Raw genomic sequence first — 27,506 nt, 5'->3', positions numbered from 1 at the left:
GTCGTTCTTCCCGCGAACCATACGCGACTGGAACAGGAAAGGGAGGTAATGACAGTGGCACGTAAAGTGCCCTCCGCTACACACCATGGGTGGCTTGTGGAGTATAAATGTAGAGGCAGATGTAGAAAGGAATATCTGGTAGTGGTACAAGATACAGTCCGCCACCCACCATATGGTGGCCCGTGGAGTAAGTACGTATTTAGAAGTAGTGGACGGTGTTCTCTTACATTTATGAAGAGCCTCAGGTGAAGCAACCCTGAAAGCAAAGCATGCAATGTGTATCAGATAGGTGAAACACCTTAGACTTCAAGAAGAATGTGGTGGTGTTTCAGCTTTCAGTCCAAATACTAGTTTGATGCAGCTCCCTAGACTAGTCTCTCAAGTACAGGCCTCTTCAATTCTGCATAACTACTGTTACTTACATCCATCTGGACCTGCTTGCTGTACTCAAGACCTTTCAGTCTTTACCTGCCACACTTCCCTCCACTATGAGAATGACAGTTTCTTGATGCCTTAGGATGTGTCCTATCAACTAATCCTTCCTTTTATTGAAATTGTGCCATAAACTTCTTTTCTCACTAATGCAATTCAATTCAGTACCCTCTACATTAGTAATCAAATATACCTATTTGAATTGCAACATTTTTCTACAGCTCATTTCCATATAAGGCCACACTCCAGACAAATATCTTCACAGAACACTTCCTAACACTTCAATTTGTAGTCGATGTTAGCACATGCCTCTTTTTGATAAATGATTTTGTTAGCAGGCTGTATTTTATATCCTTTCTACTTTTTTCGTCATGAATTATTTTGCAATTTTTGATCAATATTTCCTAACCTAGTTCCATCAATATCATCAGATTTAATTCATCTACAGTTCATTACCCATTTTTTGCCCCCCTTTCCTTTTTAAATAAAAAAGAGCTCACCTTATATTCTCCATTAAAGACACTGTACATTCTGTTCAACAGCATTTCCAAGTCCTTTGCTATCTCTGCCAGAAATACAATGTCACTGGTAAACCTTCAGGTTCTTATTTCTATTCACTAAACTAATTCTGTCTCAATATTTCTCTTTGCCTTCATTCACAGGTTGCTCAATGTACAGAAGGAATAACATCGGGGAGACGTCAGAACCTTGTCTCACTCCATTCTCAACTACTGCTTCCATTTGAAGCAAATGGGATGCCTACAGCCGTCCTTATGATCTTATTTATTGTGTAGCTACCAGTTTCAACATTTAACTTTCCCATCTTTAGGCCATAGTTGATGCTGAAAGGGTTATCATGATCCATATATACACTGCATCAGTGGCCAATATAACTGGTTTACACAGACTATCTGTGACTGGTGTCAGCACTTCAACTATCAACTGCCAACTATAGTCTGCATCAACCAGTTATGTTGGCCACTAACACAGTGTATATATATAGATTGTGATAACCTCTTCAGCATCAACTACAACCTGAAAATGGCATACTGAAGCACCAAAACTGGTAGCCACACAATAAATATCATCATAAGGGTGGCTGTGGGCATTACATTTTCTTACAACAGTGAATGGCTGTGGTCCCCAAGACCTCCAGTCAAAAGATGGACATATTAAAGCTTCCATTGCATGTCCTTTTGATTCTCATAACTACAATCTTGTTTCTGTATGCATTGTGTATAATGTACACAATCTTTCATTTTCTGTAACACTTCAAAAGCTTTCCGCAAATCTACAAATGTTATAAATGTAGGTCGGCCTTTCTTAAACTTATCTTCTAAGCTAAGTCGTATGGTCAGTATTGCCTCATGTATTCCCACATTTCTCTGAAACCGTAACTGATACTAGATTGGCTTCTACAAATATTTCCTTCTTTCTGTAAATAATTTGTGTCAATATTTTGCAATCATGACTGATAGTTCGGTAATATTTCCACCTGTCGGCACCTGCCTCCTTTGGGATTGGAATTGTTACATTTTTCTTGAAGGATGAGGGTATTTCGCTTGTCTCATATATCTTGCAAGCAGATGGAAGAGTTTTGTCATGGTTGGCTCTCCCGAGAATCTCGACAGTCTGATGGAATGTCGTCCACTCCAGGAGCCTTGTTACAGTTAGGTCTTTTAGTGCGCAGTCACATCTACGAGATTAAATGGACATACACGATATGTATATAAAGCTGCTATTAATGATGGAACAAGGTACATCCGATACATGCATGCCAAATATGCAAATGCATAATTGAGATGGTTTTAGGACCCGATGATGATCTGATCCTAGACCGAAATTGATTGTCTGTAATAAAATGTATTGTTACAGCTGTTTATTGCATAATGCAGTTCTTAACATTTCTCTCTCTCCTTAGAACTGGTCTTTTGTCTGAACTCTTCTTACTCATACAGTTGCTTTTCTTTTCTACAGAGGACTGTCTTAATCTTCCCATGGGAAATATCTATCTTTTCCATAGTTATACATGCTTCTACAGCCTTGCATTTGTCCTCTAGCCATTTTGCAGTTTCTACCAATCTATTTTTTTGACATTTTTTCTTTCACCTGCTTCATTTTCAGTAATTTTATATTCTCTCTTTTCATTAATTAAATCCCATTTCTTATGTGTTGTCATTTTACCTATTTGACCACCTGCTGCCTTCACTATTTCACCTGTCAAAACTGCCAATTTGTCTTCTACTGTATTCCTTTCCCCCATTTCAATCAATCATTGCCTAATGCTCCCTCTGAAACTAAAAACAACCTCTTGTTCTTTCGAGTTATCCAGATCCCATCTCCTTAATTTCCAAACTTCTTATAATTTCTTCAGCCTTAATCTACAGTTCATAATCAATAAATTATGCTCAGACCCCACATCAACCCCCGAATATGTCCTAATGTTTAAAATCTTGCTTCAAAATGCCTGTCTTGCCATTACGTGATCAATTTGAAAAGTGTCTCCAAGGTTTCTTCCTTGTTCTAATGCCCCGACACCATTTTCAAACAAAGTGTTAGGAATTACTGAACTATACTCTAAGCAAACTTCTACTTGGCACGTTCCTCTTTCATTCCTTTCTCCCAGTCCATTTCCTCCTCCCATTTTCCCTTCTCTTCCTTTTCCTACTATCAAATTGCAGTCTCCCATCACAATTAAATTTTCCTCTCTCTAAACTATTTGAAATAAATTCTTTTATCTCACTGAACCTTCCTTCAATCTCTTCCTATATCTATGTAAATAAGTTATACACAACTGCAACCAGTCACTTTTTTTGAATAATAATGCTTTATTACATGAACCGGTTTTCGAACCTTTTCAGGTTCATCTACAGATGGTTTCAGAAGGATCCGGGAAGTTACATCATTACTGGTAGTAGCATTATGCTGGGTGCTGGTTCTATGGCAGAAAGATGGGTCACACTTTAATGTATCGCCATAACTATAGCTTATCTGTCGACATGGATGTAAATTTAGTTTTTACTTACTGCGACAGTATAGGCGGCTTTTTTTGGATCTGCCTGCCTCCATTTTGATGTCCAGAACGCTTTCACACAAACTATATTAGTTTACATTTTGACAGTGACACTTTACCAGCATCCAGCATGCGCTTTACAACTGTTGCTTGTAACAAAGATCTTAACAGAAAGGTATGGCATAAGCCTACTTTGTACAGAGATGTAATTTGTTGTTCTTTACATGTGTTAAAGTTGATATATGGGCAGGTATTTTAATCAGAATGGCGATAAAATGAGAGCACAAGATTAAATAAATTACTACAAGAACAAATTTCAGGTGATCTGATATCTTATTTCTACTTGTATATTACAGGCAGTTTTTTTTAAAGCAATTATCATGTTTGGCATTAACATGAATCCCAAGGAATCAATAATACAGAGTTATTGTATCTGCAGTGAGGTGCAGCTGTCTGTATGACTAGGACCTGTATATTTAAATTAATAACAAATCTTCAGATGAACTGTTGGCTTATTTCTGTTGTTACGTTAACATGATCTGGGGTATTATCAAGAGCAGGTTCTGTTTATTTTAGCTAAAGGTATATGTATAAGAGTTGTAGTGATTGTAATGGATTAAAGCTGTTTGTATGGCTGTACATTTAATATTTAAAAAATCATGAACAAAAATTCTTTAATTGTTCACTTATTTTTATTCTAACATTAGAGTGATCTGGGATATTGGTAAAGGCAGGGCTTTAACATTTAGAGATATGGTACAGGTCTTATTCTGTAGTAGTATATTACATTGACACCGGTGTGGTTATGATGTAAGGAGAGGGAGGGGGTGGGTCATGGGGAGGGGGGATGGGGGTTTGGGGAGCCGGTGTAGGGTTCGTTGGGTGGTCACTTGTTTTGAACTAGTAGATCATCAAAGTTCTGAAGGAAAAATTTGTTTCTCAGTTCAGTTTGATCATTGAGTAGGTAGTCAGGTGCTGTATTTGTGTAGATAAAGATTTCAATTTCTTCAAGAAGGTCAAGTATTGTGCCTTTGTTGGCAAAATGTAGTCTTTGGAGATTCTGTTCTATGTTGTTTGCAGAATGATTGTGTTGGGCAAGATGTGAGCCAAAGCTGGACTTGTTCAGGTTGTTAAGATGGAGCGCATCTGTGTGTTCTTTAAATCTTGTTGTGAGGCTTCTACCAGTTTGTCCAATGTAGAAGCTTGGACATGAGTTGCAAGTGAGCTTGTACACACCTGACTTTTGATATTGTTGTATAGTGGTTTAGGTGCTGTGTACGATTTTATTTTGTATTTTGTTGTTGGTGGAGAAACTTATTTTTACGTTGTATGTTTTGAAGAGGTTGGCAATTTGGTGAGAAATCTTCCCTACGAAAGGCAGGCTAACAAACGTGGTTTTCTTGTTTGTGGGTGGTTGTTCAGCAGTTGGTTGATTTAGTTTTGCTGTATGGATTAGTTTATCTATTACTGCAGGGTTGTACCCATTGGTGGAGGCAACTGATTTAATAATTTCTGTTTCTTTTTGTCTTTCACTTGTGTCCATTGGGATTTTAAGCATGTGAATAACCATTGTTCTGAAGAATGCTTTTTTATGTTGGTCTGGATGGCAAAAGGATTTGTGTATGGTAACATTGGTGGTTGTTGGCTTTCTGACTACCTACTCAATGATTAAACTGAACTGAGAAACAAATTTTTCCTTCAGAACTTTGAAGATCTACTAGTTCAAAACAAGTGACCACCCAACGAACCCTACACCGGCTCACCAACCCCCCCCCCCCCCCCCCCTCCCTACCAATGACCCACCCCCTCCCTCTCCTTACATCATAACCACACTGGTGTCAATGTAATATACTACCACAGAATAAGACTTGTACCATATCTCTAAATGTTAAAGCCCTCCATTGCTAACATAAATCAGTACTTCATACATATTAATTCTAGCTGGAACAAACAGAAGCTGCCTTTACCAATATCCCAGATCACTCTAATGTTAGAATAAAAATAAGTGAACAATTAAAGAATTTTTGTTCATGATTTTTTAAATATTAAATGTACAGCCATACAAACAGCTTTAATCCATTACAATCACTACAACTCTTATACATATACCTTTAGCTAAAATAAACAGAACCTGCTCTTGATAATACCCCAGATCATGTTAACGTAACAACAGAAATAAGCCAACAGTTCATCTGAAGATTTGTTATTAATTTAAATATACAGGTCCTAGTCATACAGACAGCTGCACCTCACTGCAGATACAATAACTCTGTATTATTGATTCCTTGGGATTCATGTTAATGCCAAACATGATAATTGCTTTAAAAAAAAACTGCCTGTAATATACAAGTAGAAATAAGATATCAGATCACCTGAAATTTGTTATTGTAGTAATTTATTTAATCTTGTGCTCTCATTTTATCGCCATTCTGATTAAAATACCTGCCCATATATCAACTTTAACACATGTAAAGAACAACAAATTACATCTCTGTACAAAGTAGGCTTATGCCATACCTTTCTGTTAAGATCTTTGTTACAAGCAACAGTTGTAAAGCGCATGCTGGATGCTGGTAAAGTGTCACTGTCAAAATGTAAACTAATATAGTTTGTGTGAAAGCGTTCTGGACATCAAAATGGAGGCAGGCAGATCCAAAAAAAGCCGCCTATACTGTCGCAGTAAGTAAAAACTAAATTTACATCCATGTCGACAGATAAGCTATAGTTATGGCGATACATTAAAGTGTGACCCATCTTTCTGCCATAGAACCAGCACCCAGCATAATGCTACTACCAGTAATGATGTAACTTCCCGGATCCTCCCGAAACCATCTGAAGATGAAACTGAAAAGGTTCGAAAACCGGTTCATGTAATAAAGCATTATTGTTCAAAAAAAGTGACTGGTTGCAGTTGTGTATAACTTATTTACATTTAATATACAGTCACAGTTCTAAAATATCCATAATGGATGAGCATAATCTTCCTATATCTATCCTACATGAAACATTCATTCATACAAAAGTCACACATGCTTCTAAAGCTTTGCGTTTCTCCTCTAGCTTTGCATTTCTCCTCTAAATTACCCTGCTTTGCCATTTTGCATTTACTGTTAATCTCATTTTTTGATGTCTTATTTCCTTACCCTGCTTCTTTTGTTGCATTTTTATACTTTCTCCTTTGCCAAATTTAATATCTCTTGTGTCAGCCAAGGATTTCTACAGAGAATTGTCTTTTTTCCTTTTCATTGTGAGCATCACTATTTCATCTCTCAAAGCAACACATTACTCATCTATTGAATTCCTCACCCCCATTTTGGTCAGTAACTGCCTAAGCCTCCCTCTGAAACTCAGTATCCTCTGGTTCCTTCTACTTGTCCAGATCCCAACTCCTGCCTTCTGAAATTTCTATAGTTTTAATCTACAGCTCAGAAGAAACAAATTATGGTTTAAAAAGCTTGTAAGAATAGTTGACTATGCACTTGATAGACATGTACCCAGTAGGACAGTTCATAATGGAAGCAATCCTCCGTGGTATACAGTCACTGTAAAGAGACATCTAAAGAAACAGAGAGTACAGCATAATAGGTGTAAAACAAAGCAGAGGACTATAGATAGAGAGATGCTGAATGAAATGCATGTAGTAGTCAAGAGAGCAATGTGTGAAGCCTTCTATGATTACAATAGCATAATATTGTCAAATGTTCTTTCACAGTACCCAAAGAAATTCTGGTCATAACGAAGGCTGTTCATGGCATCGAAGTTAGAGTCCAGTGACTCTTGGACAAGACAGGAACTGAAATTGACAGTAACAAAGCAAAAGCAGAAATGATTCACCCTGTTTTCAAATGTTCCTTTAAAAAGGAAAACCCAGGAGTATTGTCCCAACTCAGTTCTCGTGTCACGAAAAGATGAATGAAATAGATATTAGTGTCAGTGGCTTTGAGAAACAGCTGCAATCATTAAAAATTAACAAAGCTCCAGAGTCCGATGAAATCCCTATCAGATTCTATACCCAATTTGTGGCAAAGTTAGCTTCTCTGTTAACTATAACCTATCGTAGATCCCTCATACATAAAACTGTGCCCAGTAGTTGGAAAACAACAACAACCACAGGTCACACCTGTCCACAAGAAGAGTAGTGGAACTGGTCCACAAAACTACTGTCCAAAATTCTTGACATCCATTTGTTGTAGAATCTTAGAAAATATTCTGAGCGGAAACATAACCAACCAGCATGGATTTTGAAAACATGGATCAAGACAGTCAAGTAGATGCAGTACTTCTCAATTGCCAGAAAGCATTTGACTCAGTATGACGCCTATGCTTACTATTAAAAGTACAATCACATGGGGTCTGCTAGTTAATTTCTTTCAACATCTCAGTTACACTCTCCCACGGCACAAATAAATGTGACCATTTACGCTACTCTTCTCTACATGCATTCAATACCTCTGCTAGTCATTTTTGGTATGCATCCCACACACATGAGCAATATTCTAGGATAGCTCCCACGAGTGGTTTGTAAACAATTGCCTTTGAAGGCCGATTGGGTTTCCCTAGCATTCTTCCAATAAACCGAAGTCTGCTACCTGCTAAATGATTGTTCCACTTCCTGTCCCTGCTAAGTGTTACACCCATCTATTTGTAGGGGTTTGCCAACTCTAACTGTGACTCACTAATGCGATATTCACAGGATTTTATGTTTTTTGTTTCGTGCTGTACACAATTTTACATTTTTGAACATTTAAAGTGAGTTTTCAAATCATTGCACCACTTGAAAATCTTATCAAGGTCTGTATGAATATTTATGCCACTTCGTACGGACTGTATCTCATTATAGGTAACTGCATCATCTGCAAAAAGTCTACAGTTACTGCTGATGTTATCTGCAAGATCATTAATCTACAACATGAACAACAAGAGTCTCAACACACTTCTCCGGGGTGCACCCAAAGCTACTTCTGTTGATAACTCTCCATCCGAGATAACATGCTGTGTCCTCCCTACCAAGAAATCCTCAGTTCAGTTGCATACTTTGTGTCAGTGGTAACAGGTGGGACCACAGGGGCTATGTTTGATGCAGTAGCATTGGAGCCATAGCTGCTTGCAGTGATTAGCATCAATAAAGCAACCGGTAGTGCCTAAGTTTGGCACAGCTTGTCTAGTGCCTTTTTTTAACCATGTGTGAACAAGTTAAACAAGAACTAGATAGATTACAAAATGTGGGTGTTCTCTCACCATTATCATCTAGTCGGGCTACCCCCATGGACATAGTTCAGAAACTCAATGGATCAGTTCACATTTGCGGTGATTTTCAAATTTATGGTGACTTTAAGTCTACTGTTAATGCTCAAGCAAATGTAAATCTGTATCCACTTCCTTGACAGAAGGAATTGTTGCTAAACTGGTGGGGAGCCAACATTTTTCCAAAGATAGATCTCGCTGACGCCTACTTTCAACTGCCTGTAAATAACCAGATGAAACAATTTTTAATGCTTAACATGCTGTTCAGCATGTATTACAAAAAGTTGTCTTTTGGGGTTGCAAGCTCCCCCATGATATTTCCGAAATATCTTGACCAACTTCTCCATGGTATCCTCAGTTGCATTCATTATTAAGACAATTTGTTAGTTATTGGGACCATGTGTGAGCAGCACCTGTGCAGCTTCCAGATGATGCTGTAGTGGCTCCAAGCCATTGGTCTGTGCTGTTGTCATGACAAATGTAGTTTCTTTGCACAAAGTGTCAGGCATTTTGGTCATATATCAAGCCGAGATGGGCTCATCCAATGCAGGAGCATGTGGCTGCCATTGTTGACTTATTTGCTCCTTAGAACCTCAAAGAATTTCAGTCCTTCCTCAGCAAATTAAATTACTGTGCCAAATTTATTCCAAATGTGGCCCACATTTCCCATCCATTCAATCAACTATGTAAAAAAAAAAGGCAAAATTTGTGCGATCAGAGATATGCCAGAAGGCTTTCATGCAACTTAAAAAGTGCCTTAGGTCAGTCCTTTGTTTAGCACCATTCCAGCTCACCATGTGTTTGACTCTGGCTACTTGAACAGTGGATTGCGGTGTTGGTGCAATACTGTTCCACAGATACGCTGATGGTATAGAAGCCTTCAGCTCATGGCATCTGCATTTCAAGATTTTTGTCAGTGCTATGGCATCGAGTACCAGATCAACTACCCTTTCCAACCCACGTCCAATTCAGAAGCCAAGCGGGCAGTCAGAACATCCAAGGCAGGACATCCAAGGTGCCGATGCTCAAACTACTGATGACAGGTGACTCCAAGGAAGTGCTTACCAGCTTCCCTGGCTCCTACCAGTCCATCCCTGTGAAGGGTAATAGCCCAGCTGAAATTTTACAGGAGCGCAAACCTCGCACCCTGTCGACCTGCTACACTCCACTCCTCCACAGGGGCATTGGCCATATGCACAGTCATATTACTATGCGGGTGCCCCCAGCTGGGTTTGTACTTTAGGCCAGAACCCGAGGTGGACCCAAGGTGTCGTCTTTGGCAATACAGAGAGGCAGATGTTAGAGGCTGAGGCCAGCCAGAAGCAACTGGTCTGGCATCAAAATCAGCTCCGTCCACACCATGACATACTACCTAGTCTTCATTTCCCCTGCCCCACCATCATCTGGACGTGCCTTCCTCAACCACCTCGGGGACTGGCCAGCCTACTGGTCTGCCTCTTATTACTGCAATATCCTCATGTTCGATGTTGGTAGATAGTAGACAATGACAAGCATTGGCATTCGATTGAGGTCAAATCCCTTCCTCACATATGACACTTCCAGTTACCGTCACCGTCACCACCACCACCACCACCACCACCACCGTCCCCATTTCCTAACCACCAGTGAAGGTTGCAAACTCTGTGGTGCCCATGGAGATTGACCCATTGGTCCCATCACCATCACTTCCTGTGACCCCTCCGCTGCAGGTCGGCCCAAGCTGTGCCTCAGACTCCTTCAAACAGCCAGGACTTTCTCGGGTGGCAGTGCCTCCCACGTCAAGCAATCACGATAGGGACCCTCTGCGGGTATCTTTAATGGGCATTCCTACATCCCTCACTCTGCTTCCTCGGTGAAGAAAGCACCATTTTTGGCCCAAAGAGCCAGTTAAAGGTCGGGAAGGGACTTAGTATCTGAGGGTGATTCAGATTCCCCATGTAGCCTGAGTATTGATAGACAGAATGCATCAGAGATACTCAGGCTCCAGACAACAGCCACAACACGCAGCTGCTGTGACAAGCACACGATGTGGCACCGCCCTCTGATGATTGCCTACCGATGTACAGCAGCCCAGCGATTGCAGGCAGTTTCTTGCTAGTCTCTGAAGCCTGAGTATCACACCACTGAATAGCAGAGTATTTTGACCTTGCCTGATCATGTTCTGAAATTTCAATTTTCCTTTGGGCTGTGGTATATGCCTACTGATGACTTGGCTAGGCCTTGGACTTGTGTTAGTTATTCCTTCACCTCGTGATCTCCACTGTCATTCACCAGTGGACCCGTTCGGGCAGTCTCCACATTGCCACATTGTGCAAGTTGCTGTAAACTGTGTTTCTATCTATACTAAATGGGTAGAAAAGATCACACCTAAACAATGTAATGAAGCGTGGCCAAGAAGTCACAAAAACAGAAAACCACTAAAAAGAAAAGAAAAAAAAAGAAAAAAATCTTGTGTCGTGGGCTTCTTTCTTTATTGTGAGCAACTTCCACCCCACCTCTCACATCATCCATCCTTGACTGGGTTTAAAGGAAGGCAATAAAATATTCCTAGCTCGTGTGTAATTGAAAGCAGTTTATGTCAACTAAGACCCAGAGCAGCATCGGACATATTAGCCAGTGAGGATAGAAATGCTCCTGCACCCAACTCCCGCAGTCCTCACTTGTCCTCCAGGCACCTAGGTAGCACTGTTCCCATTGCAGGTATTAGCTCAATGTTAACTCAATCAACCATTGCCCACCAGTAACACAATGACTTCTTGTATGTGTTCTTTTGACACTATTTTATGCCTATCACTAAAGATCTATAATCAATCTTATTCTTACACAACAGCAATCAGGTTGATAGGTATTGGCATCCTATAACAGCAATTTTTCCATATACAACGTGAAAAATATTTAAACCAAAAAATTCTGTGTGATTCCATGGGACTCTAAACCAAACATTTTTCTCTAGTGTCATAATTATCTGTGAGTATTTCTTAATGTGTTAGGGGACGTAATCACTCTCAGTACTTGGCAATTGTGCATAACATGTGGACGAATGTAAGAAATGTCCTTCATGAGCAATTATTAACCCATTTCACTTATTGCATGTGCACAACTTGGAACCAGCTGATTATCCACTCAGGTCACAGTTTTTGCAGTGGTACGTGGAACATTTGGTTGGTTGGTTGATTGGTTTGGGGGAGGGGACCAAATTGCAAGGTCATCGACCCCATCAGATTAGGAAAAGATGGGAAGGAAGCCCGCTGAGCCCTTTCAAAGGAACCAACTTTCAGGCACGAGGGGGTGTGGAACATCCACAATTCACATGTTTTGAGTGAGTTTGATCCCCATGCCACATTTACTCACACTCATCAGTTGTGGTTCTACATGAATGAGTGGGCAGGTGTTGTTGGTGACTGTTTAATTAGGCATATCTCCTACCTAGACCTTTAAATGACAGGCATTACTACAATTTCGTCACCAGAGTTGCTACATTATGTGCCACTCTCTACAAGACAGTGGATGTGGCGCCAACACAATGAGCTTTTTTTTTTTGTGTGGTTTTAGGGTGCACAACTACAGTGGTCATTAGTGCCCAGACTAAATTATGAAGCGAGGCACAATGCTAAAACAGCAACTAAAAAGGACAACACTATAAAAGGCACAGCACCAGGCAAGGGATTAAAAGAAAACAGCATAATCAAATGTCCTTACACAGGTTTGTCAAGTGGATAAAACAAAGAACGCGACCAGCTGCTCCTGGGTCATCCGCTAAAATTTCATCCAGAGTACATGGCACACCAAGATCAATGCGTAGTGTATTAAAATTCGGATAGGACGTTAAAATGTGGCGCACCGTCAGCACTTGCCCACATGGGTAGAACGGCGCCGGCACAGCCATCAGCAGCTGAACCGGCAGTGTCTAATCCGTAACCAGGCCAAAATGACCTCCTCCCACTGAGAAGGGCGTGAAGAGGTCGTCCAAGCCGTGGGGAGAGGTTTCAAGGCCCGAAGCTTGTTTCCAGTAAGTGTAGACCAATCGGCATGCCACAGCGATAAAATGCGCTGACAAATGACCCTGCTAAAATCAGATGAAGGCACACAACAAGAAACTGTCCGATGCTGGTGGCCCGCAGCCTTGGCCGCGGCATCTGCAGCTTCGGTTCCAGGGATACCGACATGGCCAGGAACCCACATAAAGGTAACCGGAGAACCGTCATCTGCCAGCTGCTGAAGAGAGCGTTGGATCCGGTGCACGAAAGGGTGAACCGGATACGGATCACTGAGGCTCTAGATGGCGCTCAGGGAATCGGAGCAGATGACGTAAGCAGAATGTCGGCGGCGGCGGATATATAGAACAGCCTGATAGAGGGCAAAGAGCTCAGCTGTGAAGACCGAACAATGGCCATGGAGCCGGTATTTGAAACTGTGTGCCCCAACAATAAAAGAACACTCGACACTGTCAGTGGCCTTAGAGCCATCTGTATAAATGAAGATCGTATTAATGAACTTCGAATGAAGTTCGACAAACCGCGAGGGTATACCGAAGCTGGTGTAACCTCCTTTGGGAGCGAGCTGAGGTCAAGGTGAACGTGAACCTGAGCCTGGAGCCAAGGTGGCATTTGGCTCTCCCCCACTCTAAAGGTTGCAGGGAATGGAAAATCAAGTTACTGAAGGAGGCGACTAAAGCGAACTCCAGGGAGTAGCAGGGCAGATACATACAACCCATATTGACGGTCGAGAGGGTCGTCAAAAAAGGAATGATAAGACGGGTGGCCGGGCATTGATAAGAGCCGACAGGCATACGGCAAAGCAGTATATCGCGCCGGTAGGTTAGTGGCAATTCACCGGCTTCAGCATGAAGACTCTCAACGGGACTAGTATAGAACGCTCTGATCGCAAGACGTAAACCCAAATGTAGTATACAGTTGAGGCGGCGTAAGATGGACAGCCATGCAGAGGAGTATACAAAGCTCCCATAATCCAGCTTTGAGTGGACGATCGACCGATATAGGCGAAGTAGGATGGTTCGATCCACTCCCCACGACGTACCGCTGAGAACAAGGAGGACATTTAGAGAACGGGTACAACAGGCAGCCACATATGACGTGTGGAGACCAGCTAAGTTTCCTGTCAAATGTAAGACCTAAAAATTTTGTTGTCTCCACGAATGGGAGAGCAACGGGACCAAGATGTAAGGACAGTGGGAGAAACTATTTGTAGTGCCAGAATTTGATACAGACCATCTTCTCGGCAGAAAAACGGAAGCCACTGGTGACACTCCAGGAGTAAAGACGGTCAAGACAACGCTGAAGACAGCAGTGAGAATGACTTCCATGAGTTGTGCGACCTGACTATCGCAGCTTGCGAAGTTTTGATCCTGAAATGTCGCCCTGGAAGAGAAGAGCCCCCAGTCTGCTTTGGAGATGTTCCAACTAGGTGAGCATGGAGATGGGGTATGGTGCAGGAGATGGATAACACAAGGGAAGTGATCGCTCGAATACGCATCAGAAAGAGCGTACCACTCAAACCGGCGTGCAAGTTGGGTAGTACATATAGAGAGGTCTAAATGGGAATAGGTGTGAGTTGTGTCCGAAAGAAAAGTAGGGGTGCCAGTATTGAGGCAGACAAGATTGAGGTGGTTGAAAAAGTCTGCTGACAGGGAGCCTCTCGTGCAGGATGCTGGAGAGCCCCAAAGGGGATGGTGGGCATTCAAGTCTCCAGTCAACAAAAATGGCGCAGGTAGCTGAGCAATAATTTGCATCATGTCTGCCCTAGTAACGGCAGACGACGATGGAGTGTAAATGGTACAAATGGAAAATGTGAAAGTGGGGAGAGTAATTCGGACGGCAACTGCCTGCAGATCGGTGTGCAATGTGATGGGATCATAGTAGATATCATCCCGGACCAGCAACATAACCCCTCCATGAGCCGGAATACCTGGCACAGGGGGTAGGTCAAAACGCACAGAGGAATAGTGTGTCAAGTCAATTCGATCGCGTGGGCGTAGCTTCGTTTCCTGGAGAGCTACTACGAGCGGACAGTGCAAGCATAGCAGCAACTTTAAGTCCTCTCGGCTGGAGCGAATGCCGCAAACATTCCAATGAATAAGTGACATCGTGAGAAGAAAAAGAAAAATGAGAAGCAAGAAGGGGTCACCTCGAAGGCCGCTGAGGGCCTGGCTTCGAGCGAGCACTGCTGCTGCTATCAATAGGCGGAGAGTCATCGTCCATTTTTTCCAATAGGTTCGTCGGCCACCATGTTAAGATAGCCGGGAGGGGGAGCTTCCTCCGCCGGTGAATGGCCAGATGTTCGGCTACCAGCGGTGCGGCCAGGCGAAACGGATGATGGCCTTTGGCGGCAACCGCTGGGTGGTGCAGGAGAAGAAACGCGCCGTGGCGGATAAGGAGAACTATGCTTCCTATGATGGTCGATGGCTGGGAGTTTGGCGTACATAGGAAGTCTTCACAGGACGGTTCCTTCTTGAAGGCCTGTGCATCTGACTTCTGGGTCTTAGTCTTGGCAGAAGCTGATGAAGGTGCTTGTGTCTTAGGGGCGACGGGAGGAAGAGGAGACGTTGATCGGGCGATCTTAGCACTGGTCGAACTGACGACCGTAGCGCTATAGATAAGATCGCATGTCTGCGTCGACACCTCCCTGGTAGGCCGAGGAGAGGCGAGGACAGTACTGTATTTCCCTGCTGGGAGCAGCGTGGGCTTCCTAATAGCAAATAGCTTGTGAGCAGCTGAGGTGGAAACTTTCTCTTTGACCCAAATTTCCTGTATACAGCGTTCGTCCTTATAGACAGGACAGTCGCGGGAGGATGCTGCATGGTCACCCTGACAGTTCATGCAATGAGGAGACGGAGGTGGACAGTCGCCCTCATGGGCGTCCCTGCCACAAGTGACACATTTAGCCACATTAGAACAAGACTGGTTGGTGTGGTTAAAATGCTGACACTGGTAGCAGCACATGGGTGTCGGGACATAGGGGCGAAAAGAAATAACCTCATAGTCTGCTTTGATGCACAACGGCAGCTGGACACTATCAAAGGTCAAGAAAAGTGTCCGGGTCAGTACAAGGTCATTGTCGACCTTTTTCATGACACCCTATGGACAGCTGTCACGCCCTGCTCAGCGAGCAAAGACTGAATCTCCTCGTCAGTCAATCCGTCGAGTGATCTAGTAGATACCACACCACGCGATGCGACGATTTCAAAGTATGGTGAGCCTCCACACGGACAGGGAATGTGTACAGGAGTGTGGCCCAAAGGAGTTTTTGTGCCTGAAAGGCGCTCTCAGTTTCCAACAACAAGGTACCGTTACGCATCCTGGTGCAAGACTTGACAGGTCTGGCTATGGCATCTACGCCCTTCTGAATAACGAAAGGGTTGACAGATGAAAAACCCTTTCCGCCCTCAGATCTAGAAACTACAAGGAACTTTGGGGCAGGCAGTAGTACTTTTGCCACTGGTGGCTGGTCAAGTTTCCGTTTTAGAGCAGGAGTCGAGAGAGAAGAAGAAGAGAAATCCACTGCAGATGAAACCCCCATGATTGCCAGTGTCTCCGATGGCGCGCTCCTTCCTTGTGGGGACCCTCTCAGAGGGCGCTCCCACCTCAGGTCACACCTCCCGAGAAATGGACGGAGGGACCAATCGGCATGGTCGGAAGGCAATCACCCCTCCCTGGGCCTGGCCTTTACCAGGGGGTACGTGCGTGCCTTAGTTGTCTACCCAGGGCGGGGAATTATGCGTTACCCCGTCACCGGCTACGCGTGTGAATGTGTAGGTCGGCCTTCAGGCACACACAGGGAGGAAAGAAGAATAGGAAAAAAAGGGAGAGAAAGGACAGACTGTCTCAAATGCCGAGGTGGAGACCAAAGGGTGGACAAGAAGGCAAGGAGAAGAAGGCAAGGTAAAAAGTAAGGAAGACAGTGAGGGAGGGAGAAGGACAAAGAAAGGAAACAACCAAAGGAAGGAAGAAACCAGAATAAGCGAAAAACCAAAATGACCACAAGTGTAAGTCGTTGAACCGTCCGTCTCCGGACACAGGTGTGAACTACCCCCTTGAGGGCGAGGGACTCCTTTTAGTCGCCTCTTACAACAGGCAGGAATACCCCAGGCCTATTCTTACCCAGGATCCACAGGGGGAACACAATGAGGTGCCGGCACGTATCAACTGTCCTGTGCATTGATTCTTAAACTGACAGTTTCCAGAAAAGTGGATTTGTACTGGTGGTCTACTCAGTTCCCTATTTGACCCCTCTGGACTTTTTGTGTGATGAGAGATGTGCAATCTTGTTTACAAAACTCGTGCAATCTTGTTTGCAAAACTCTTGTAGAATCAGAAGTGGATCTGGTTGCTGGATAGTAGTAGCACAACAATAGGAATTAAGGAAACACCTACAGTCTTTGACTGTGTTAAGACAAAACATGACATACCAGTGTAATCTCTGTTTACAAGTCAGTGGAGGCCTTTTTCAACCTGTAATTGAAATAATTGTGTTGTGTTAATGTTGTTGGTTAGCTTACTGATGACAGGGTCCAAACCACAAGCTCATCGGGCCCTCCTAGGAGAACAGGCAAGTCAACAAAACTACAAAGCAAGGACGGACTGAGTGAGTGAAACCCAAGGAAAGAAAACCCCAAGGTCTACCAAAGGTCAACAAAGTAGACAGAAAGGAATAAGGAAGAGAAGGAAGAGGAAAAGGGGGGAAAGGAAGGAAGGCAGATGATGTGCTCTGTCCAGGGAGCAGCCGGAGGCCCTCAAAGGCAGAAAGAGTTATGAACATACCACCACCACCACCACCACCACCACCACCACCACCACCACCACCACCACCACCACTTACTACACACACCACACCCAACATGACCCAGAAAATACTGGCAGTGTGGACAGATTGAGAGAAGCACAGCAAAATAAAGGAAGAACACCGAGTCAAACAGAACACTGAGAATGGAGAAGAAGGCCAAAACAGTGGGTAGGGGGAGGGCTGTGGTGGACCACCAAGCCCACACAATCACTGCCCATTGGGGTAGAGGAGGCAACAGGGAGTCCTACCACCCCTCAATGGGCCGACAAAGCTGGGGTGCCCTCTCTCAGAGAGAGGGTACTAAAAAAAAAAACCACCCCTCCTTCACGAATGAATGATAAAACCAGGTCAGCCCCTGAGGCAATGTCGGCTACCACCAGGGGTAGCGAGTCAGGAAGATTAAGAGTGTGCCACAGGGTGGCTAGGTTAGAACAATCCAGGAATCTATGAACCAACTTCAAATAGACACCACAATGACAGTGGGGTGGATCCCCATGATAGATGAGATGACTATGAGCCAGCAAGTACGACCAATGTAGAGCTGGCAAAGGACAATGGAGTCCTTGTGAGAGGCCCACATGAAGGTCCTCCACAAATTTGGGATCTCCTTTATCGCCAACAGTTTATTCACAAAAGTCAGAGTATGCCATTTTGTATTCCAAATACTTAGAACTTGACAGCATAATACTGATCAAAGGTTCGATTCCAGAATACCAGTCTTAAGAGGCATCTTGCCAGTAGCCAATTTGGCTAGGCTGTCAGTGAGATGTTCTCAGGATCTCAATGCGACCTTAAGTCCAGACAAAGATAACTGAGTGTCCACATTGTTTGAGGGGAAAAAGGGAATCCTGAATAATCAGCTTGTAAACTGCTCAGATTTGCTACAGATGAGGAAGGACTCACTGGTGCAGGGACGGATATGCTCAAGAACATGAGATGGTTACCAAGTCCACAGTGAGAACACAGCAGCCATCCAGCAAAGTGGAGCTCATTACATCTCACATGAACATAAGCAAATCTGGCATGACTGGCAACCATCAAGCCATCAGAACAGACAACTACTGAACCCTAAAATGTGCCGAGAATGGAGAAGAACTGGCAGCAGAAGGTCATAAGATGAGCCAAGACTTTCTGACTTTGAGACAGATCAAGGCAGAGCTGTGGATAGGGGATGCCCCATGGAGGTGTGTGTGAGCAAGCTTAGATAAAAGGTGGTAGAGAGGAAAGCTGGAGTTCAGAAAAAAAAGGGACTTGATGTGACCCCTGAGCTGGGCCTTTGTCATGGCAGATGGGTCTCCATATCTGAAAAAAAGAGGAGACAATTGTTGGAATGCTCCAGGCAGCAGCAGACGCATAATGCATACGCAATCAACTGTTGCTGCCACAGCACTCGAAAGGGTTGAAACCCTGCCTCCACTCGGTGGCTGATCACGGGGCTAGTCTGTAAGGTACCTGTTATCAGTCGTATCCCACACTGGTGTATCAGGTCCAGCATCTATAATGTAGAAGGTGATGCTGAGCCATAAGGGAGACTCCCATAATCTAGACAACACCGAACCAATGCTGTGCACAGCTGTATCGGAGCAGAGCAGTCCATGCCCCAATTGATATTGTTAATGTGTCTAAGAACATTGAGGTGCGACCAACATGTCCACTTTGGTTGACGAAGATGGGGAAGCGTTGTCAACCAGGTATCACAGATCAGTCCCAAAAAACAATGGGACTCCACCATATTGAAGGACTGGCTCTTACTGTACAGATTCTGAATGAGATGGATTGTACGGTGGTGACAAATGCATAATGCAGGTCTTGACAGCTGAAAAATGAAATATACGAGTGACAGCCCAAGCTTGTGCTTGGTATATTGCTCCTTGCAGTGTGCACTCAGTAACAGTCATCACGGACGAAGAAAAATAAATGCAAAAATCATCAGGAGGTCCTGCAGTCATCACCAGACCATTCATAGCTGCTACACAGGGAGAGAGACTCAAAACAAGAGACCTGCAGAACCCCATTCTCCTACAGATGGGGGGTGCTACAGGACGGACCAACCTGTACCTGAAAAGTGCAACATGAAAGAAAGTTCCAGATAAAAATTGCCACTGGGCCATGAGGTACCCATTCATGTACATTGACTAGGACATTGCAGCTAGGACGTTGTGGTGCCACGTGATATCATAAGCTTTAGGCAGATCAAAGAAATGTGCAACAAGCTATCAACACCAGGTAACAGCCATTCAGATAATGTTCTCCAGGTGGACTAAATTATCTGCAGCAGAGTGGCGTCAGCGGAAGCCAACCCTGGGTCGAAGCTAAAATGTCCCGGGATCCAAGACTCTAATACAGCCTGCGACTCGCCATACATTACAGTAACTTGCAGAGGACATTGGTTAAACTGATCGGATGATAGCTGTCCATCTGAAGAGGTTGTTTATCTGGTTTCAAAACTGGAATACCGACACTTTCTCACCACTAGGAAGGGTATTCACTCTTGCTCCAGGGCAAGTATATGGCATTGGCTAGCCACCAACAAGTGTTGAAGCATTTGGTTGTGCACTTGGTCACGCACCTGGTCTCTTTTAGGAGCCATGTTGGGGCAAAGAGCAAGTGCTCTTGTTAAACAGGGCATTATAAGGTTCCAGGCAGTGGGGAATGAAAGATAAAGAGAGTTGTTCCAGACAGTGTTTGACAAGACAGAATGCAGCCGCCTAGTGGGATGATGTTGAGGCCTGAGCAAAATGCTCAGCGACAGAGTCCTGGCTAGTGGGGATTCAGGGCAATTCGCAGGACATCTGTAAGAGGACTGTGGCCAAACATGGGCATGATCTTTGCCCATACCTGTGAAGACTGACTGTACAGCCCGACGGCAGCAACATATCGTTCCCAACAAATCCGTTTTTGGCCTATAAGAAGATAACAGGCTGGACATAAAGCTGTTTAAAAGGCCAGGAGGGGGTCAAGAGATGGGTACTATTTGTAGTGTTGGAAGGCATGACAGCAGTCTTTAACAGCCACAGCAATTTCAGTTGTCCAGCAAGGGGCACTCTTCTGTGAGGGAGAACCTGAGGAAGAAGGAACTGTTGGAGTAGCAGCCAAAAGGATGGTGTCAGTCAGACTCCATATGGATTCATCAATATCATTGTGTGGCGGAATAGTGGGGTTGGCATCTGAGGGAAAGGCACCCAAATCTGCATTAGTGAAGGCCCACCTGGGAAGGCATCGATGCGAGTGATGCTGAAGAAAAAATAAGACTACTGGAAAATGATTGCTGTCACACAAATCATCATGAACTCCCCATTGAACAGAGAGGAATGATACAGGGCTACACATGGAAAGATCAATGGCCGAGAAAGTGCCCTGTGCCACACTAAAGAGTGTGGGCATTCCAGTGTTGAGGAGGCAGAGATCAAGCCCTGCCACCAAGTCTTCAACAATCAGTGGTCAAAGTACTACCCCACAGAAAGTTATGAGCATAAGATTCTGAAGGAGAAGGGTGGGGGGAGGGAGTTGTTAACGGAGGGTAAGAAGATCATGAATGTAGGAAGTGGTCTAGGGGGTGGAGGTAAGACTGCATACCATTCCTGCAGATTCGAAATGTATCTAAATAGCCATCACTCCCAGCACAGTATGAAGAGGAATGCAGGAACTAACAATGTCCAAGTACACCACTGTACAAATACTACCGGAGGCTCACCAAGGGCCGACCCAGTTCCAGCACAAGCCTTGGAAATCATGGACAGTTGGCAAATGAGTATTCATAAAATGAGATTCTTGCAATATAACACAACCTACAGACCAGAGAGAAAGAAGAAACTTCAATTCTGGAAGGTGACGATAGCTTGGCTGGAGAAGAAACCCTCTCCTCTGGCATCCTCCATGGATGAGGTTCCCTCTAGGAACCCCACTCCTCAGTGTCTCCGGGGTAAGAAGCCTGTTACTTCAGGTTGAATGCGGGATTCATGCCCTGTGGGCTTCAAGGCCACTCATTCTCTTTCAGATCCTCCCCCTTCCTTCTCCTTGGGCACTTTTAACACCCATAATCCTCTGTGGGGTTGTACAGCAACCACTGATTGGGGCAGGACTATTGAAGAACTGCTACAGTTCCATTGGAGGAGAGTTGATGAGCCAATGCCCATCACCAGTAAGAACAAAGTGGAAACCACGAATGTAAGATAGAACCCTGATTTAGAAGGAGGAGGCAACCCCCCAAAGGATGTTGGAAGTAGATAAGGGAGGGAGGGGGTAGGGGATTCTCCCATCTTCTTGTTTCTTTCCTCCTATCAAGAGTGAGAGGAAGTATGGTTGGGAAGACAGCAAGTCACAGCAGTGTTACGATCTGAAAGAGAATGAGTGGCTTTGAGGCTCACAGAGTGTGGGTTCCGTATCTGACCTGAAGATGCTGGGGAGTGGGGTTCCTAGAGGGAGTCCCATGGAGGGTGCCGGAGAAGACGATTTCTTCTCTGGCTGAGGAGAATAAGTGATTCTCAGAGGGGGGGGGGGGGGGGACTGGAACTATCAGGAGGAAGGAAGGGAAGATAGACAGGGTGGATGAGGAGGAGGAAAGGAAGCAATAGAAGCAAAGATAGATATTAGAGACAGCGAGTGGAGACGATCGAAGTTCTCTCAGGCCTCAGAGTAGGACAGACAGTCGAGAGTTTTGAATTCCTGACCTTCCTTTTCTTTTTATAGATCGGACAATCCGGCAAATGAAGTGAACGCGGGCTGGGATGATTCATGCACTTTGACAGTGTGGTGCAAGGACTCACTACATGGGCAAGGCAGCCGCAAACAAGATTTGTCTTACAAGAGACACTGGAAATAGTGAGACATGTCACAATGGTAAACCATAACTTCGACTTTTCCAGAAGGGTACCCTCTCGAAAGCCAGGATGAAGTGTTTGTATCAATGCGACTGTCCTCACGACCACTCTGGACTCACCAAACGAAATGAATGGTGTGACATTCCATATTAATCTCAAGTTTCTTGTCAGACTGAAGGAGGAGGTCCCTATGGAAAATAATGTCTTAGATCATATCCAAAACAATCTACTATGTGCATGTACCTCTCATGTACTTATCATGCCTTTTCCAAGTTTTTTGACAAAATACAAAAATTCCCCAAGTCCTCCAGAACAAAAAAAATTCCTCAAGTTGTCTCTGTTTTCTAGAATGCTGGACACCCTATGTTTGTATAAAAGGATGCATTCTGCATCCAGGAGGTCTGTTCTGTTCTGGTTGTAACTTGGTGTTCATAATGAGCATTCTTTCAGTGCTAAGTGTTTTACTTCTTTTGCAACCCTACTTTTGGATCTGGACTAGATTGTGACTGAAATGAGAGTAACTGGCAGTCTTCTTTCTCTGTGCCTGTCTGCCAGTCAATGCTTCCTCTATGTGGTGAGTAGAAATCCATTCATTTCAAATATTCATTTATAGCACTTTTAAAATTGGGAAAATTCTTGTCAACATTGCCTGGAATACACTCTGAAATTCTGAAGTTATGGAGGATACAATACAGATAGCATACGGATATTGGTAATGTGTAACGAAACTAGCCTACAGTGAAGTTCTAAGAGTCTAAGGCCCAACTCACAAAGAAAAAATGTGGCACACACATCCAGGGAGGGGGGGGGGGGGGGGGGGGGGCGCATTTCAAGCCATCTCCATGTTAACAAATGTAGCAATTCACACGAAGGTGATGTGTGCTGGAGACACATCACTTTGTGGTCAATGCCAAATCTGTTTGAAGCCACGAGTGGTACATTTCATTAATTTGAAGTCATTCAATGTGCCATGTAGTTAGTTTCTCAATAAAACTTACTTTCAAAATAAAAAATTAGAAACTACTGTTTAGGATTAGTGTGTGTTTCCCACTATGCAATCTCTCTCATTCGATTTTGAGAAAACCAAAAAGGATTTTACTGCACCTTACAGTCCAACATTACAGTTTGATAGCGAAATGGTTTTAGAACGGTTTTATTTTCATTATTGCCCAAAGTCACTGTAATACTCTGCAAATTTGTAAACCACCACGTACATTTTGGAAAGTTTGCAGTGAAGAATGAAGTCGCTGGCCAGTTTTCATTTGACAGCTTTCAGGTCGACAGCTACGTAAGAAACATAGCTAACATATCAAAATTGTTTCTAGCAGTGAAAAGAGAGCAATTCATCTTTTCAGTACCGAGTAAATAAGTGTTGTATTTTGACATTTGGCCAAGATGAGATACAACGTGTCACACACAATGTTACGGCCACATGCTATGAGGATTTGTGGCTTTTGTTTCACTTTTATATGTGGTTTACGAAGTTAGTTATATTCACATTGTAAGTTAATGCTGCATTAAGAGTTATTTTCATGTCAAAATCAGAGTCAGACAATCGCAAATACTGTGGCAGAGTTAGCTATACAGTATGTTGTATATGTAAATTTTTCTTGTCTACATTAACAGTTTCATTCACAAAACATTCAATAACTTTTTTCATTCGCACATTGTCAAACAAATGGTGTGCGTTCCAATGAGCAATGAATGAGAAATGGGATTTTGCAACTGATATAACTAAAGTATTCTATATCCTGTATGTTCTAGGCTTACATATTTTATGCTTACATATTTGGCCTTTCTTGATGCAGGCAGCGCATATTGGGTAAAATGCCATTTTGCATATTTTTGTAACAATTATTTTACAATTACTTATGTTACCTTTGAAGAAATACCACTACTTTTTTTATTTTCCTTGGTGAACAACACTGAATCTGTGCAGTTACAATGTTGTGCTGATTGAACACTCTGCTGGGATACTGCAGAAATAGAATCCTTATTTTGGGAAGTACAAAAAGGCAGGCCAAAATAGACAATGTTGGCTGCAATACAAATCTGCACAAGCAACAGCAGAAGAAGATATGGAAAAATTTAACACTATTTGTGTTGCAATTACACTGAACATGTACAATCAGTATTACATTTTCTGTCCTGAACCAATCAGTTTTGCCAGACAGACATGCAGATTCACTATTCACTTGGTACTTGCTCCAGAAATCCCGTTTTGCAGCTGGGATATGTAGTCATATATCAAGTAAGGCTTTCTTCTTGGCACTTTTTACTGGTAGAATTTTATCACACAAGCTACAGCAAACTGTAATGTTTGCTAGTGGCAGATCTTTGCCAGTACCTCTCGCCTCGTTCATGCAACACTTTGACTAAGATATGGTTGTTGGATGTTATGGCTTCCCCTTACCCTCAGTGTAGTACAGTTGTCAGATGAAATGTGCAGTCAGATAAACTCAGCTATTTAGCCAGAGATACTCAGTTTTTTGTTTGAGCCTCTGTGAAACTTGTGGTCTAGTGCATTAAGATCACTGAAATCCTCTGGTTCCATCTTGAGCAGAGGGAATCTATTCCACTTGGCATTGGCAATGACTGGAATCCAGTTTTCTGTGTGAAATGACATTTTCTTCTTATCTATAGGGACAAAATCTCTGTCAGAAGGTAAGAAACAATGCTCAGTGATAAGAAATTTCTGTCTACAGCAGTGGAATACTTATGGATGATCAGGTTTTGGAAAAGTGTCAATATTTTGAACACCTCTCTCAAAACCAGCAATGCTTAAGGCTTATGTTCAAATGAAAATCATATAAAAAATAGGAGTTATCATCGAAATATTCCAGTTTTGTTGCTTTTCTCTGAATTCTGTCCTTCACTTCTCCTAATGCAATACAGGAACACTTTTGAGACATTCTGTAAAAGTGATGGAAACATGTGGAATACATGCCCAGTTCTTTCGTTATGCTGAATGTGCCATATTTCTTCCCTTTTTTCAACCATAACAGGTGTACCCAATATTTTCTTTGCTGTTACACATTTATGAGTTACAAAAGACCCAGTGCCTAAATATCTTCTTCTGATGAAGAAGACATCCTGATCATTCATAGCACGAGTGTCCCTCGTCCCTCTGACAGCAATTCACATTGAAGTGGAACTATGTCCTGTCTGCACCACATTCCTGACTGCTAAGTTGCTACTCACCATACAGCGGAGATGATGGTCGTGATAGGCACAACACAAAGATTCACACAATTATAGCTTTCAGCCATTAAGGCCTTTGTCAGCAATAGACACACATACACACAAGCTCACACAAACACAACACACAACTGTTTCATAAAATGATGTGAATGATGTACTTACCTAAAATAATTTCATTTATGTGATTTATGAGGAAATTGAGAAATTCATGAGCATCTTGTTGCATGTAGTTGTCAAACTCTTCTGCAAAGAAAATATTGAAACAGAAATCATTCAGAAATAAACATACTGATATTATTGTAGTAATTTTTGTACAATTCCAAGACTCACCTTTTTCTTTCCTCAACCTAGCAATAAATTTCTTTGGTGCAATAGAACCCACTTTTTTCTTCTGAGTGGCGATACTGTAGAATAAATCAGCTAGACATGTCAGAAGGGTTTCCTTGGTCCTTTTGTTCTTTGCTTTGTATTCTAAAACTTTGTCCCTAAATGGCTTGCAGAAATACAATGCTTGTAAAACAGAATTGCTGTAGCAAGTATTGCCAAACTAGAAAAAAAAATTTAAAAAACAGTGATCATGTTGTGAACATTACTTTCAATATTTCTTAACATACACAGCAAAGTATTAAGTTTCCATTAGTCTACGCATGCTCAATAAATATGTGACAATCTCTGTTGTAAATGTTACTCAACAAACTGTTAGTACTTACACACCAATGAGAAAAAAAAGCAAACAAAATCTGTTTTCATGAATGATTAATATAATTTTAATTCACAGTTACAGAACTGAGCAATACATAATAAATTTATAAAATTACAATAGGGTAACAATAAAATCATACATTCCCCACCATACTTGTTACAATTTAATCTGACTATAATCGTTTGATACTGTAATCATTCCAATGGAATAGATTTGCTTCTGCAGACAATAACCAAGATCTGAGTGTTTTTATCCTCTACAGCTCACTTTAGCATCCTACTTAAATAATGTGCGTGAATTCCTAAGGGACCAAAATGCTGAGGTTATGGGTCCCTAGAATCACACACCACTTAAATTAACTCATGCTAAGAACACCACACACACACCCATGCCCGAGGCGGAAGACTTAAACCTCTGGCGGGAGGGGCCGCATGACATGGAACCTCAAACTGCGCGGCTGACACTCCTTGTCAGTGATTTCCATATATTCCTTTCCTTGCCAAGTCTGCAGAGAACCATTTCTTACCTTATGCGTCCACATAATTTTCAACATTTTTCTCTAGCACCACATCCCAAATGCTTCAATTCTATTCTGTTCCAGTTTTCCCACTGTCCATGTTTCATTACCATACAATACTGTGCCCTAAACATACATTCTCAGAATTTTTCTGCTGAAATTAAGACCTATGTATGATACCAGTAGACTTCTCTTGGTCAGGATTGCCTTTTTTTGCCAGAGCTAGTGTGCTTTTTATGTGCTCCCAGCTGTCTAAATAGCACAATTCCATAATGTCATCTACTTTGTAATCACCAATCCTGATATTAAGTTTCTTGCTGTTCCCATTTCTGCTACTTCTCATTGCTTCATCTTTCTTTAACTAACTCTCAATCCCTATTGTGCACTCATCAGATTGTCCCTCCTATTCAAATATCCTTTCATCTTGAATTTTCATCCCAATCTTGAATCTTTCTTTTATTTCTGTTACTGCATCTTCAACATATAGATTGAACAACAGGGATGAAAGACTACACCTTGGCCTTATACCCTTTTTAACACATGCGCTTCATTCTTGGTCTTCCTCTCTCATTCTTCCCTCTTGGCTCTTGAACATACTGCATATTACCCATCTTTCCCTATAGTTTATCCATATTTTCTCAGGACTTCAAACATTTTGTACTGTTTTACATTGTTGAATACTTTTTCTAAGTCAACAAATCCTATGAACATGTCTTGATTATTTTCTTCAGTCTTGCTTTCATTATCAACTGCAACTTCAGAACTGCCTGTCTGGCA

At 42.7% G+C, this 27,506-nt stretch overlaps 1 protein-coding gene across 2 annotated transcripts in view; it reads right to left on the bottom strand.

The window, feature by feature from the left end:
• LOC124804800 (ubiquitin carboxyl-terminal hydrolase 46) overlaps window positions 1–27,506 on the bottom strand; it is a 95,497-nt gene that overhangs the window by 50,008 nt on the left and 17,983 nt on the right. For both annotated transcript variants that reach the window (XM_047265134.1, XM_047265136.1), the window contains exons 3-4: window positions 25,840–26,056; window positions 25,672–25,752 (exon numbers count right to left, since the gene is read on the bottom strand). In XM_047265134.1, coding sequence (XP_047121090.1) covers window positions 25,672–25,752; window positions 25,840–26,056 — 298 coding nt within the window. The remainder of the gene's footprint in view (window positions 1–25,671; window positions 25,753–25,839; window positions 26,057–27,506) is intronic.

Source organism: Schistocerca piceifrons, chromosome 7, assembly GCF_021461385.2.
Source record: "Schistocerca piceifrons isolate TAMUIC-IGC-003096 chromosome 7, iqSchPice1.1, whole genome shotgun sequence".
Classification (NCBI taxonomy): Eukaryota; Metazoa; Arthropoda; class Insecta; order Orthoptera; family Acrididae; genus Schistocerca; species Schistocerca piceifrons.
Note: the sequence above shows the minus strand (reverse complement) of the source record. Positions and strands in the feature narration are given on the sequence as shown.